Source organism: Amblyraja radiata, chromosome 19 (assembly GCF_010909765.2).
Source record: "Amblyraja radiata isolate CabotCenter1 chromosome 19, sAmbRad1.1.pri, whole genome shotgun sequence".
Classification (NCBI taxonomy): Eukaryota; Metazoa; Chordata; class Chondrichthyes; order Rajiformes; family Rajidae; genus Amblyraja; species Amblyraja radiata.
Window position 1 is genome coordinate 25,500,658 of NC_045974.1, and position 15,250 is coordinate 25,515,907.

The 15,250-nt window shown below is 42.1% G+C and overlaps 1 protein-coding gene across 5 annotated transcripts in view; it reads right to left on the bottom strand.

Moving 5' to 3' along the window:
- usp15 (ubiquitin specific peptidase 15) overlaps window positions 1–11,294 on the bottom strand; it is a 90,499-nt gene extending 79,205 nt beyond the window's left edge. For 3 of the 5 annotated variants that reach the window (XM_033038108.1, XM_033038107.1, XM_033038106.1), the window contains exon 1: window positions 11,167–11,294. In XM_033038108.1, coding sequence (XP_032893999.1) covers window positions 11,167–11,255 — 89 coding nt within the window. In that variant the 5' untranslated portion in view covers window positions 11,256–11,294. The remainder of the gene's footprint in view (window positions 1–11,166) is intronic. The other 2 variants (XM_033038109.1, XM_033038110.1) reach the window with 2 other exon arrangements.
- Window positions 11,295–15,250: the final 3,956 nt, after the last annotated feature.

The following is a 15,250-nucleotide window of genomic DNA, read 5'->3' on the forward strand; positions in this document are numbered from 1 at the left end:
CCTCCCACCCACTAGCTTCTCGTTTTCACCCAACAAACTACTAACTATTTTCTTTATCATCGTTACATTTTTGCATAGCTTTTATTCATTGTTCTTTATCTCTCCACATCATCATCCATATCTCTTGTTTCCCTTATCCCTAACCAGTCTGAGGAAGGGACTCGACTCGAAACGTCACCCATTCCTTCTCTCCAGAGATGCTGCCTGTCCCGCTGAGTTACTTCAGCTTTATGTGTCTATCTCTGGTGTGGGTAAATTGTTTTGGATTAACCCATTTCTGCCCCCTCCAGCATTTTGTGTCTAAATAAATCTACATGGTTTAGGATTATGTGAGAGTCAAACTTTATTTTTCTTGACAACGAAAAAGTTAACAAAATGCACTCTTGCACACAAAACAGAACTGCCTGAAATAAAAGAATGTGCAAATTCCACACAGGGAGCACCTGATGTCATGATCGAATCCGGGTCTCTGGCACTGTGAGGCAGCAACTCTACCAGCTGCACCACCGTGTTACCCTAAATCATGCTTTAAAAGGAAAGAAATACAGAGAGCGGAATCCCAAGCTCAGATTCTTGGCAATTCAAGAATTGATGACCATGGATGGAGAAGCATCCAGAACATAAATGGTTAAACCTAAAGGGCCTGTCCCACTTACGTGTTCTTGGCACGCAAATTACGCGACCTCGTGGTCCCGTTAAGGCGCACGGGCATCATGTGGCCGCGCGGGTCCGGTCCGACTGAGAAGAGCGGAGGGGTATGTAATTAACTTTTTTTAATTTTAAAAAGTGCCATCCATGGCTCTCAAATTGAGAATATAGAATATTGCCCAAAGTCACATTAGGGAACAGGTAGTCAGTGGCATGACAACATTTGACATGAAAGATATTACTTTAAATGTACATCTGTTGTGAACAATGATTTCTATTGAATTTAAACTTAGAGACAAAAGTTGAAGCATCTTGATTGTATTTTCCATCAACCAAAAATAAATGATCTTGCCAAACTATAATTAAAACTGACAAAACACACAACTACAAATGACAACTGAACAACTTAACCCCCAAGTATGGATTAATGTAGGGAAGCTGCCTCTCGACCCGAAATGTCACCCATTCCTTCTCGCCAGAGATGCTGTCTGTCCCGCTGAGTTACTCCAGCATTTTGTGTCTACTCTCGTATTCCTAAAATCCATCCCTCTCCATTAATGTTTTTGCCCTTCGTTTAGTCATCCATCCAAATTTAAAATATAAATTATCAGTCCTTATGCCTTTGAATTTCCTTACAATTTAAAAAACTTACATAAATATAAGTTTCTAAAGTTTACTTCAGATTTAGTATGTCACTATTTTATATTTTCCCTTATTCAGTACAACTCACTGCACTTGACTGTGGACTCCACATAATTGCAATTGAATTTTCAGGGATGCAGCAAGACTACTTCAGTGACAATGTTGTTGACATTGAGATAAACCAAAACACTCTCTGCCTGTTTAGATGGGCAAGACATGAGCTGAAGCACATGGAAATTCTGCCCATATTTGTGTTAGCATTTACACCTTGGATAGAATGGGACATAGTAAATGCTGCTGACTCTCAGCTTCAGCCACCCAGGCTCAATCCTGACCTCCTTGTGTTTTCCCTGTGACCTTGTGGATTTCCCCTGGGTGCTCCAGTTTACTCCCAAATACATGTTCTCAAGTTCATAAGTTATAGCAGCAGAATTAGGCCATTTTGTCCATCAAGTCTACTCGCCATTCAATCATGGCTGATCTTTCTTTTCCTCTCAACCCCATTCTCCTGCCTTCTCCCCATAACCCCTGACACCCATACTAATTAAGAATCTGTCAATCACAGCTTTAAAAATATCCATTTACTTGGCCTGCACAGCCGTCTGTGGCAATGTATTCCACAGATTCACCACCTTCTGACTAAAGAATTTCCTCCTCATCTCCTTTCTTAAGGTATTTTGAGGCGATGGCTTCGGGTCCTAGACTCTCCCACTAGTGGAAACATCCTCTCCACATCCACCTTTCACTATTCGACAAGTTTTAATGATTGTTTACCTACGACTGCAAATTACCCCTAACTTGGCAGGCACAAGGAGAATCTGGACATAAAAAATAATTGTTCTGCCAGTTACTGTACATGGGAGAAAGGTACATACAAATGTTGCTGCATATTTCCCCACCTTAACTACAAAGTGCACTTGATCTTTTTACAAAGAATTTCAATGGGACGGGAGGTGTTATGTGTGGAGGTGAATTTCTGCAACTACACAGAACAACAGTAAACAAATATCAATACCTAATTCAGGAATAACCTGGTCATTTTGGCGATACATTTCTTTTGGTTTTGTTTTGTTTAATATTATGTGTTAAAAGGCTTTGAGTTATCAGTCTTTGATTGGAGACCAGTATAAGGATTTGAACATTCTTCTCATTCACTGTCCTTTGTTCTGCTTCATTTACAGAAGTAAATCAAACAAGTCAGTGAAATCATGCACAAACTAGTCAGACCAAATTTTGACTGTAGTTCTAGTGACTTAAATACACTGGAGATATTTAAGCAATCATGACAGTGCAGAGGTACCTCACTTTAAAAAGTTGCCTTAGAGCAGTATATAAAAAAGCAAACTATAATAAGCGAGTACGGTATTCCGAAAAACGCAAGGAATCATGGGATTTATCAAAGGTCATTCACGATAAAGAAACAGCGAACTAAGCGCTGGTTGTATAAACTGTGTATAAATTCTTATCTTCATTCATAATTTTTGTGTAAACATTTATTTAATCTGAGGAACAGGGGTGCCAGGTAGCGGGGTGTAACAGCGAGAGAGAGAGGGGGCAGATGTGAGTGGGAGACAGATGGAGAGACTGGACCACCTGCGCGCGCACAGACCCGCACCTCATCCGCAGCCAGGATCGAACCCAGGTCCCCGGCGCCGCAAGTGCGGCTGAACCGCCACTGGACCCCCCCCTCCTGAGGGGCAGCCGGCAACATCCGGGGCAACCCAGGACCGACAGGACACTGGCCCGGAGCAGCGGCACTCTAGGGCCAACAGTTAGCGCGGAGAAGAAGAGCCAATCCCAGCTCAACTCCGCCTGCCTGGCTGGGCCAACCGACAGCCCCGGACCAACGGAATACCGGCCCGAAGCAGCGGCGGCCCAGGCCCACAGCCAGCGCGGAGAAGAAGCGCCAACTCCAGCCCAACCCCATTCCAACTCTCAAGGAATCTGCTCCCCGACGGGTCGGGGACCGCTAGTTGCACCCCCGCCCCACCCAGTGGCCGCCGGCCAACCCCCTCCAGCACCTGCGAAAGCCGAGCACCAGCCATCAACGGGGACACACACAAAACGCTGCAGCAACTAAGCAGGGCAGGCAGCATCCCTGGAGAAAAGGAATTGGTGACGTTTCGGGTCTAGACCCTTCTCCAGAGATGTTGCTCGTCCCACCGAGCCACTGCAGCACCCCATGTGCATCCCCGCCGATGACTGGCGCTCGGCCTCCGCCGGCACCGAGGGGGCCAACCGACAGCCACTTGACAAGGCGAGAGGCGCAGCCGACGGTCCCCGGCCCGCCGGGGAATGCCCCCCCCGGGAGCCCCATACCAACCCAGGGAATGCCCCCCCCCCGGAACCCCCGCCAGCCAAGGGCCACCCCAGACTCCTCCGGCCACCACCCGGACAGGGACGGGACGGGGCACCTGGGACGGGACGGGGACGGCCCAGCAGCAACTCAACTGTGCCCGCAGCATGGGAGACCCGGGCCCGACCCCAGCCATGAACGAAACGCAGGTCTGCACCCACGCAGCAGTACAATCTCACTCACTCACCAAAGCATAAAGCAAAAAAATAAAATCGTAGCTTTGTACAAAGGAACAATACAATTAATTCATAGTTTGAAAGCAGTATTTTCTTACCTAGAAGAATCAAAGCTGGAAAATACGGATGAAATGAAGGTCTGATAAAACACAGCAGCTCAGCTCCCGACAATGTTTATAGCGAGTGACCTATGACCTGGGCATGTGCAGTCGGAATACCGAACTCGCTTATTGAAATCAGACTATACAAGTAAATGAAACTGAAAGTAGAAAATCTAGCATCTCCTACTTTCATTTTAGATTTAAACTAGGTAAGAGTAAACGTAGGAACAATATCAAGAGGTGCCTCACCACGGTCAAAACATGAAACAAAATTTCAACAGTGTTGACATTACTTTGGAACAGATGATGTTGTGATGGGAGGCAGAGGACATAGCTCAACAGATTGACTAAAATTGATCAAATGCTCATCCTATTTATTAATCTAGCAGAAGGAGATCTGACAGTTTATACAAGATACTTCAACGGACTAAAAGAAACATTCACCACTAAAACATAAATGAAAATAAATACAAATCAATCATAATCCTCAAAGTAGGCAGTCTTGATTCTCTGGCCAATTATTCAATGGTAAAAAGAGACGTATGTTCATATCTATACTTGCTCAGACTACATCCTTCTTGCAAAAGTGGTTAAAAATAGCAAAACTAGTGCAAGTGTCTAACAGGAAGAACAGAACAGCAAACACGTACTTCTTACTTTAAATAATTCTTACTCAGCATGTGGAGAGCTAAACTAGGAAATGAAATTTAGACGAGCAATTCAATATCAAACTATATAGTGGGAGAAGGATCGATGAGGTTCCAAGACAATTATAATTGAGAAAATGAATTTCCTAGTAATTAAAATCTTAAGAAATGAAATTCTGTGCCTGTAAAACGTAATTCTCAACCCCATTGGATATATATTCATAATTCCATCTCTACAAGTACACTTGAATGGATGCAGTAATTTTTTTGATATCTAATCCTCCAAATGATGGGTACTTAATGCTATTGCGATAATTTCAAATCAAAATCTTTTGGAGTTACCAAAGTAATTCCAAATATTCTGGAGTAGCATCTCAACTCAGAAAGCAACCTCTTGAAATCTATAATTAGCTGCCAATATGCAGTTACTGGAAAGTTGCTGTCTGATTTACATTTCTAAAAAATCAGATAGCACATATAGAGTCACTTTAAAAAATAAATTAGCCCATTCACTTGAAAATGATTTTAAACCAAAGTAATACTGTCCTGCACGACACACCTAACCTATAAACAAAATCCTACCCATCTCAGCAACATCACTTCAGGAAGGCACCCAGCAGAATCCAATTATTAAGCACAAACATGGGAGAAAAGTAAAAGCTGGCAGTGGTGTATTACTGGCAAAGGCCTGCAAACAGATTAACTTCCTGTCATGCCATTTCTGTGTCGGAGATCGAAAATGTGGAGAGAAAAGGGAAAAGAACTGCAATAAAGTGCCCATGATTAATCAACAAACTTGACTGCAATACCTGTTAAAATCCTCCAATGTAACCGCGACTTACTTTGATTGAAGGGACTCACCATCAATAGCACAGTAATCAATAAATCAATCAATATATAATGTCATGATAGCCTCGATCCTCGTTTTGCAGAAAATACATACAACCCAATCTAGCTCCTTTTCATTATGAAATATTAAGGAATATACAGCACATTGTAACAAACACAGCTTGGCTAATGGGGTAATAGACAATAGGTGCAGGAGTAGACAATTCGGCCACTCGAGCCAGCACCGCCATTCAATGTGATCGTGGCTGATCATCCACAATCAGTACCCCGTTCCTGCCTTTTCCCTGCATCCCCTGACTCTGCTATCTTTAAGAGCTCTGTCTAGCTCTCTCTTGAAAGCATCCAGAGAACGTTTTTCCTCATCTCTGTTCTAAATGATTTACCCCTCATTCTTAAACTGTGGCCCCTGGTTCTAGACTCCCCCAACATCGGGAACATGTTTCCTGCCTCTAGCGTGTCCAAACACTTAATAATCTTATGTTTTTTTTACTCAATCTTGAGTCAATTTCCACTCTACACTACAAATGATGTAACATCCATTTGTTTTCCCTTATTTCCCTATTGCTTTGTTCGAGATGTGGCCATGTACTACAACAGTTCTTAAAATTGAGCTGCAACCACAGAAAAAAATATCCTCTCTAAAAGTTAGTCTTAAGGGATCATGGTGAAACAGATTCCAAATAAAGTTCTACACCATCACCAATTAAGGTACTGTTAACAATAAGATAACATTGTTGGCTGCCCAACTCTTCTCTATCAAGTGTACTGTTATTAATAGCACGGTGCACTGGCTTTATTTGCAATGCCCAAGATTAACACATATTGTTAAAAAAATGTATTGTTGAGAGCACCATGAAGACAGCGCAGTTTAAGTCCTCAATGTCACTATTGAGGATTGGAGCAACTTGAATATCACTACTGATTGCCAATACTTTCTTATATCATCTTCTCAAATAACAAATACAAACACTAGTACTTCCAGTCACACGTCTATCTGAAGGTCAAACATCAATGCATAGCCATGCCAATAATGCTGGAATAAAACAAAACAGAGCATGCTGCAAACACTCAGCAAACCAGGCCTGAGGGTTTCCAGCATTTTATGTTTTTTCATTTCAGATATACAGCATCAGCAGTTTCTGGATTCTAATATTGCCAGAGCCTCCTCTAAAAGCAAATATAACATGTCATAAACAGGATACAACAAAATCAGTGAAGATAAATTTTAAAAAGAATTTTGGCTGACTGATGTAGTTCCCTTCTCTTAAACGTACACACCACTTAGTTTATATCCCTTCACTTTGTGCAATGAGAATTTCTGGTTATAAAAAGTGCAAGATATTCACTATACACAATTTTCCACTACTTTTTAATTGAAACTAATCCTTCACCCAAATACTCCACTCGATAGGCACGTGTTTCACAATGAGGTCACTACTTTTAATTCAATGTTTAATGACGTTATTGTAGATAACCATAATCGTTTAAGAAATTCAAATAACAAAGCTATTAGGATGAAAACATAAGATTACTAAGAACAACTGTCACACTCGACAACTTGACATCTGTTGCATCCACAAACTCCTAGAAATTTTACATCTCAACTAATTAATGTGAACTACAGTGATTATTAAAGGAGAGTATGCCACAAAATTCCTCAAATTGAACAAATGACCATTTAACCCTTGTCAACATTGAACAAGAAATGTTGACTCCTAGTTTTCCTTCATACTTGTCATGATACCTTTAACTAGACCAGGGCATCAATTTAACTTCTTACTCAAAGGAGGGTATCTCCAAAAATGTTTCATACACTCAAATGTCAAACAACATTTTGTACTAGAGGCTGGGAAAGGAGCATAGTACCAATGATCACCAACAGCACTGAGTGCGACTGGCCAATCTTGACCATCACTTAGGCAATTACTACAACCATGTCTTATGAAACTAGTCTCAACAGTACACATATGATACACATATTTCTCTTATGCCGTTTATTTATACAATCCGAACATGTTAAAAAATAGCAAGAATTACCGATAACAAATCAGACAGGCAAAAATTAGTGACATGGGGCATTCACGCCACTGATTTGGGTTACAGATTTGTGCTTGTGCCATAATTTTATGCTAAACTGTATAGATTACGTGTTAGTGGCATGAACGCTCTGAATAGAATTGCCTGTTGTTAGCTTGCAACAAGATAAAGTGAAATGGAACAGAAAATTCAGCTTGTAATTGTAGAATACAACTATGGATGCATGGGATCGAAATTGCCATGAAAAACATTTAAAAAAAGTTTTCAGGTAAAAATATCCAACTTTTTCACGTAGCAATGGAATGGTGACACATTTCCAGATGTATATATGACTTAGCAGTGGCAACCAAAGATCCGCTATAAGATCTTTGGTGGCAACTCCACATGCCATACAGGTCACTGGTGTGTGGGGTACAGACAAAGGAGCCCTGTCAAGTTGGTGAACGCTATTTCACACGTACTGCATTAGTGGTGAAGGGAGTAGAGAGAAGGGCAGTGAAAGGGTGCAAATCAATTGGGTTGCTTTGTGCAAGACAGAGTTCTTGAGTTTTGTTCTTGGTATATTCATCCAGAGTATTGAATGATACTTGTTGAAGGTGGGTTATTTATAGGGGAGTCACGTAAAGATTTTGAGCTCTAACCCACTCACAATTTATGGCTGATCCTGTTACTGGCTAATGGTGGTACCTTTGGGAAGTTGATAGTGAGAATTTGACAATGGTAATTATTGGCACAGGATAGTAATAATATCTCTTATTGAAGCATAAATTTGACAAACTGTTATTCACCATCCTCAGATGTCATACAAATCCTGCAGGAAGGCATGAAGTTCTTGATTAGTAAGGGTGAAATGGGTTATAGGGAGAAGGCAGGAGAATGGGGATAAGATGGAAAGATTTACTCCCCATAAAGGCCAAGATTCTGCAATACTTTCTTGCCAACTTTTCACATCAGCTTCTTACAAATCACAACTTTGTCAAAACTTCACAGCTGCCATCCCACTTTCCAAAATGCTCCATTACTCCCACTGTGCCAAATGGCACCAGCCAAGTTCACTCATAAGATGAAAACATTCAGCGGCTGTGGGAAGTACAAGAGTCCACATGGGTGAAGAAACATTAATTCTTTCCACAGATGCTCCCTACATTTCCAGCATTTGGTGCTTTTATTTCAGATTTCCAGCATCTGCAGTTTTCTGATTTTCATTGACTTGTCGTATCCTCTTTTAACACTGGCTTGCTATTTGTTTCACTTTTTATTCAATATTAACAGCATTTCTCCCACAATGATCACACTCCCAGATCTCACCAGCTCCTTTAAAAAAAAAAAACTTCCAATGCATCTCTTTGGCAATGATTTCAACCTCAATCCTCAGCGTTATGTTTTCCTTTTGCTTGGATTTAAGATTTTTTTTCCAACAAGTGGGACAACATAGGACTAGTGTGAACGGGTGCTCGATGGTTGGTGTGAACCCAGTGGGCCAAAGATCCTGTTTCCATGCTGTATCTCTAAAACTAAAATCCACTGGGTGGTGTTGCAATAAATGTTATGATGGGCGAATCAAATTTGCACATAATGTTGAAACAAATTCCAATTCTCTCATTGAAATCTCAAATCAGGAACAGAATTCAAATTCTGCAAAACACTTTAGAACATTGAGGGCATTAAAGGAATTTGCTGCTTACATTTCAATTTGCTGGTTTTCAATTGACAATATAAATCGTAACTGCGGCATACTTTGATAATATTGTTAAAATATTTAACTATACCTTTAAATCTCCCCAGTTTGAAAATAGAGAAGAGAGAGATGATTGCCCAAACTCCAATAAAACTATGTTTAATATGTTCGAGAGTGACAGGTCATCCTGTGTTCAATGTGAAAATGTATGCATGCATGGGTTAGTTTGTTCCCCATGTCTCAGATCAATCAGCAGCTTTCAAAGCCTTAACAGGAATTCCTATTTGTCTTTCTTTTCGGTGTAGGTTAAAATAATCCCAGGCAAACATGCAATAGAGAGAGTTCAGCCACTATCCTTGCTAGTTCTTGCATCAACCAGAGTGGTAGATGCTGCCTGGTCCATCACAAGTATTGATTTCCCCACCATCGAAGAAATCTATAGGAGGCATTGCCTCTAAAAGGTAGCCAATATCAAACACCTACTCCACCCTGTGGGGTCACATTCTCATATTGCTTCTACTATCAGGAAGAGGTACAAGAGCCCTTGAAACTGGATACCAGGTTCAAGAACAGCTTCTTCTCAGCAATCAACAAGCTTTTGAACTCCACACTACACTAACCTCAGCAACTATTAACTTCTATGGACTGGGTCTTTGATTGCACTACAGACTTCATTACCCCCCTCACTAGTATTACAATTAATAATATTGATTATTCTTCATTATTTATTCAGTTGTTTGCATTGTGTTTATGGGCCTGTTACTCTGTTGCAGTAAGAATTTAATTGTTCTGTTGTCAGTATATATGACAATTAAACACTCTTCACCAAGCAAAGGCTACATATGATGACAAGCCTTTCTGTGTCCAATTTGCTTCTGACATTACGACAATGGTTTTTCATTAAACCAACATGTTCCCCATGTTGGGGGAGTCCAGAACCAGGGGTCACAGTTTAAGAATAAGGGATAGGCCATTTAGAACTGAGATGAGGAAAAACCTTTTCACCCAGAATTATGAAGGCAGTGGAGACCAATTCACTGGATATTTTCAAGAGAGCTTTAGATTTAGCTCTCAGGGCTAACAGAATCAAGGGATATGGGGAAAATGCAGGAACGGGTACTGGTGGTGCTGGCTCAAAGGGCCGAATGGCCAGCTCCTGCACCTATTTTTCTATGTCTCTATTTGTGGCGGGAGGTTATGTCAAGTGTATTCACCAGGTAAGGAAAGGTAAGGCGATGTATGTAATGATGCAATTGAACAACCAACACTGGTTGTTCACTTGGCCCCACCTCCCCTAATTGGTACAGGTGTCAGCAGTTATGGAGAGAAGGTAGGAAATGGGGTTGGGAGGAAGCGATAGATCAGCCATGATTGAATGGCGGAGTAGACTTGATGGGCCGAATGGCCTAATTCTGCTCTAATGACATGAGCTTTTTCCAAATCACATGATCTTTCCAGATTCTCCCCCTCTCCCCCCCCCCCAAACCATATCTGTTGTGCTGCTGCAAATAAGAACGTCATTGTTCAGTTTCGGGACATGACAATAAAACACTCTTAACCAGTGTGTCTGAAGACAGATCAGACCTGTCCATTTCCCTGCACCGATGCTGCCTGGCCCGCTGAAAATGGATCCACCAGCACTTTGTGTTTGGCTCAAGATTCCAGCATTTGTACAGCCTCTTGTCTCCTCTCCCTCCAATCCGTTTCTCGAGAACCAGGGTTGTTCAACCACCGCCAGCCTCTGGGGCGGAAGGTTTTTAATCAGACAACATGAGAAGCCATGGGGAACAAGTGGCGCCGATGGCGGTTCCCCGCAGCCCGTCGAGGGGACCAGTGTTCCCCGGGTGTGGACACCCCCGTGGGGATCTGGCGGCTGCGATGAGAGAGAGGGAGGGAGCCCCGCCCGTCCTTCTGTCCGCCCGCCATCCAGGGCCGCCCCAGTGTTGACTGACCGCTGGGCCGAGCCCCTGTAAAGCGCCGCGCTCCGGCCTCTCCGGCCCGACAACCCCCGCCCCCCCAGCGCCGTCCTCACCAGGTGTCACCCTTCTTGAGCGGGGTTTTCATCAGCGCCGCCGTGTCAGTGCGCTGCGTCTCTAACTCGGCCGCTCCGCCCTCCGCCATGTTGGGCAGCAACCGGCCGGGGCATGCCGGGAGCCCGCGTCATTCGTGCCGACGAGCCGCCGCCGCACCGAGGCAAGAGAATACCTGGGACCAGCTGGAGGACCCGCGGCTCAGACCCGCCGGAGGACCCGTGCTCCTCCCCAGTGAACTTCCACCCTGTCCTCAAATTCACCTGAATTAGTCTGAGGAAAGGTCCCGACCCGAAACGTCACCTGTCCATGTTCTCCACAGATGCTGCCTGACCCGCTGAGTTGTCAGCACTTTGTGCCCATTCGTCCTTAGCAGTCCTGAAAAACTTGCATTTATGGACAGCTTTAATTTAAGGATCTGCCTTTTTGAACGTTTTGTTTGAGGTAAGATGTAGCAATGTTACAAAATTTTGAGATTTAAAAAATCAAGTCTTTAATTTATCCCATCAGATAAAGCATAAAAAGAAGTTTAATTGACACCTAATTCACTTTCATATCTTCAGTATTAAAAAAGTTATGGCAATTTTCATACTCGGAAATTGGCATCTTGTTCCCTACAGGGGGGTTGCACGGAAGGTCACTGGGTCAGAGGGCTCGACGCACGGAGCCGCTAAATCCAACTGGAAGACATCCGTCACTTCCGGTATATGTTATTAATGCAAGAAACGAGTACTTTCTTAGAAACATAGAAACATAGAAATTAGGTGCAGGAGTAGGCCATTCGGCCCTTCGAGCCTGCACCGCCATTCAATATGATCATGGCTGATCATCCAACTCAGTATCACGTACCTGCCTTCTCTCCATACCCTCTGATCCCCTTAGCCACAAGGGCCACATCTAACTCCCTCTTAAATATAGCCAATGAACTGGCCTCGACTACCCTCTGTGGCAGGGAGTTCCAGAGATTCACCACTCTCTGTGTGAAAAAAGTTCTTCTCATCTCGGTTTTAAAGGATTTCCCCCTTATCCTTAAGCTGTGACCCCTTGTCCTGGACTTTCCCAACATCGGGAGCAATCTTCCTGCATCTAGCCCGTCCAACCCCTTAAGAATTTTGTAAGTTTCTATAAGATCCCCTCTCAATCTCCTAAATTCTAGAGAGTATAAACCAAGTCTATCCAGTCTTTCTTCATAAGACAGTCCTGACATCCCAGGAATCAGTCTGGTGAACCTTCTCTGCACTCCCTCTATGGCAATAATGTCCTTCCTCAGATTTGGAGACCAAAACTGTACGCAATACTCCAGGTGTGGTCTCACCAAGACCCTGTACAACTGCAGTAGAACCTCCCTGCTCCTATACTCAAATCCTTTTGCTATGAAAGCTAATGGTTCTTACCTGTTAACCTGCTAACAGGTTCTTACCTGTTAAAAACCACCAATATGTTGAATTTTTGCGCTGAAAAAAACTGTGGGAGTCGGGGTAAGTGTGAGAGACATGTACCCAACTTTAGAATTCCAAACGTGAAGCGAAATGAAGGTAAAGAGAAGCGAGAACTGAAGGGACAACAGCATCTAAAGTGCTTGGTAAACATTGAAAATATTGGGAATTATCGCGTTTGCTCACTGCATTTCATCAAGTAAGGCATTATTTGTGTTTTTTCTTGATTCCTTTGGTATCTAAAAATTCTCAGAAGTGATAAATCTGGCTGTAAATTTTTCTTCAGATGCGTTTTCATTTTGTATGTAAAAACCCACGAGAACCATGGGCGATTAAAAAAAATTACAGCCAGATTTATAACTTCTGAAACTTTTTAGATGCCAAAGGAATCAAGAAAAAACACAAATAATGCCTTACTTGATGAAATGCAGTGAGCAAACGGCCAATGTTCGCCAAGCACTCTGGCTGTTGTCCCCTTCAGCTCTCGTTTCTATCTACCGTCATTTCTCCTCACTTTTGGAATTCTGAAGTATGCTAAATGTCTCTCACGCTTATCCCAATTTCCATAATTATTTACAGCGCATAAATTGACAATTTCAGCGGGTTTTAACGGGCCCGCTACGCTGGAAACAATGGTAAGTGCCTACCTGCAGTACATCGCGTGTAATCCATTTGGGGTAGCATAGCAACAGTACGGGTCATGGGTCGTGACCCGACTGCCGTGAAACCTCCCTATTGCTTTTTCATTGACTTAACACAAAAGCTGTGATCGAGAACATTCAAAGGCCGATAACTTCCTTAAAATTTAAGAGAACTGAAAGAAATTTTCAGTTATTATAGATTGAAGCATTCTGAAACAAATATGAAACAATCTTACTTAGATGACTTGAAATTAAAGCATATAATTAGTTAGTTACCTAATTGTAGCTAATTACAAAATTCAATTACTAGATCTAAACATCTATCCATTTCTTAAGAATAGATTAACATTTTTAAATAGCCTAAGTGTCCAAATAACATTCACACAAGAATTCAGAATATAACATAATTTTAAAATCTCATTGTCATGGGTTTATAGGCCAAATGGAAGGAATTTAATGTTTAATACCTGTAAATTAATGGCCATTTAAATCAGCTTGCGAGTGGGATTTTCTGGAACGGGACCATTTAGAACGTTGAGGTTGCGGTGAATTTATACCCCCATATCTGCAGCAAATACACTGCCGGTTCTTCGGGGGGAAAAAATCACCGTTTCACAACTTAAAATGTGAATTAAATACATCTTAAGAAGCACTTTTATACATAAAAATAAACTCTTTCGTTTACCTGGTCCTCCATAAAAGCCGTCCCAGTTGTCGGCATTGACGGCTTCAGGAGCTGCTTTTAAAATCATTCCAGCGATTAACTGGTCGGGTGAATTTTTAAAAAAAACACACAGAACGGCCGTAGGAACGATTCATTAGCAAAATCTTGCACTCCAACAAATATAATTCAGGACCAGGTCGGGAAAAAACCCCGTTTTAACCCCCCCCCCCCCCCTCAAACACGCCAAAATCGAGCACACGGCCAGTGGCAGAATTACAGCGCCGCTGAAGGTAAGTTTTGTAACATACCTATAAGATAGTGTAGACAGAACCCTTTTTTCCCCAGGGTGGAAATATCAAAGACTAGAGGGCAAAGCTTAGGGTAAGGTGAGAGACAGTCCTGACCGCCCATCTTCTGCATTGGAGACCGTCAAACCATATTTAATCGGACTCTATTAGAGTTTATCTTACTATCGTTATCCTGCATCAGTACAGTTGACTGCAGTCGTGTATGTATAGTTTTTTCACTATTTTCACACAACAAAAAGCTTTTCACTGTACCTTGGTATACGTGATAATAATAAACGAAACTAAACTCCGGTTCTTTGTGTCCTTTCGTCGTAAACAAGTTCAGGGCAGTCCTTAAAACTTGCATGTATGGACATCTTTTCAGAATCTGCCTTTTTGATACTTTTTGTTTTGAGGTAAGATCGGGTAGGCAGAACCCTTTTCCCAGAGTCGAAATGTCAAAGATAGGCATAGTTTTAAGCTGCGAGTGTAATTTTGTTTTGTAATTTTGTCAGTGCCAAAACATTTGTGTATTGCCTAGGTGAAGTTGATTTTATTGGTTGTATGCAAAACAAAGCACTTCACTGTACACACATGTGACAGTAAAGTATAATTGCGACATCTTAACCTTCCACCTACTTTATTGGAGAAATTCAAACTATCTTTCATTGGACTTTATCTTGCACTAAACATTATTCCCTTTATTGTGTGTCTTTACACTGTGGACGGCTTGATTGTAATCATGTTTAATTTTTTCACTGACTGGATAGCACACAACAAAATGCTTTTCACTGTACCTCAATACACCTGATATTAATGAATTCAACTAAAATAAGGTAGAAAATTAAAGGAGATGTGTGGGGCAGGTGTTTTACACACAGAGGTGTGTGCCAAGAATGCATTGCTGGGAGTTGTGGAGGCAGAGACCATAGTGGCTATTAAGAGGCTTTTGGATCAGCACATGGATATGGAGGGAAAGGGATCATGTTGAGGAAGTGAGATTAGTTTATCTTGGCATCATGTTTGGCACAGACATTGTGGGCCAAAGGGCCTGTTCC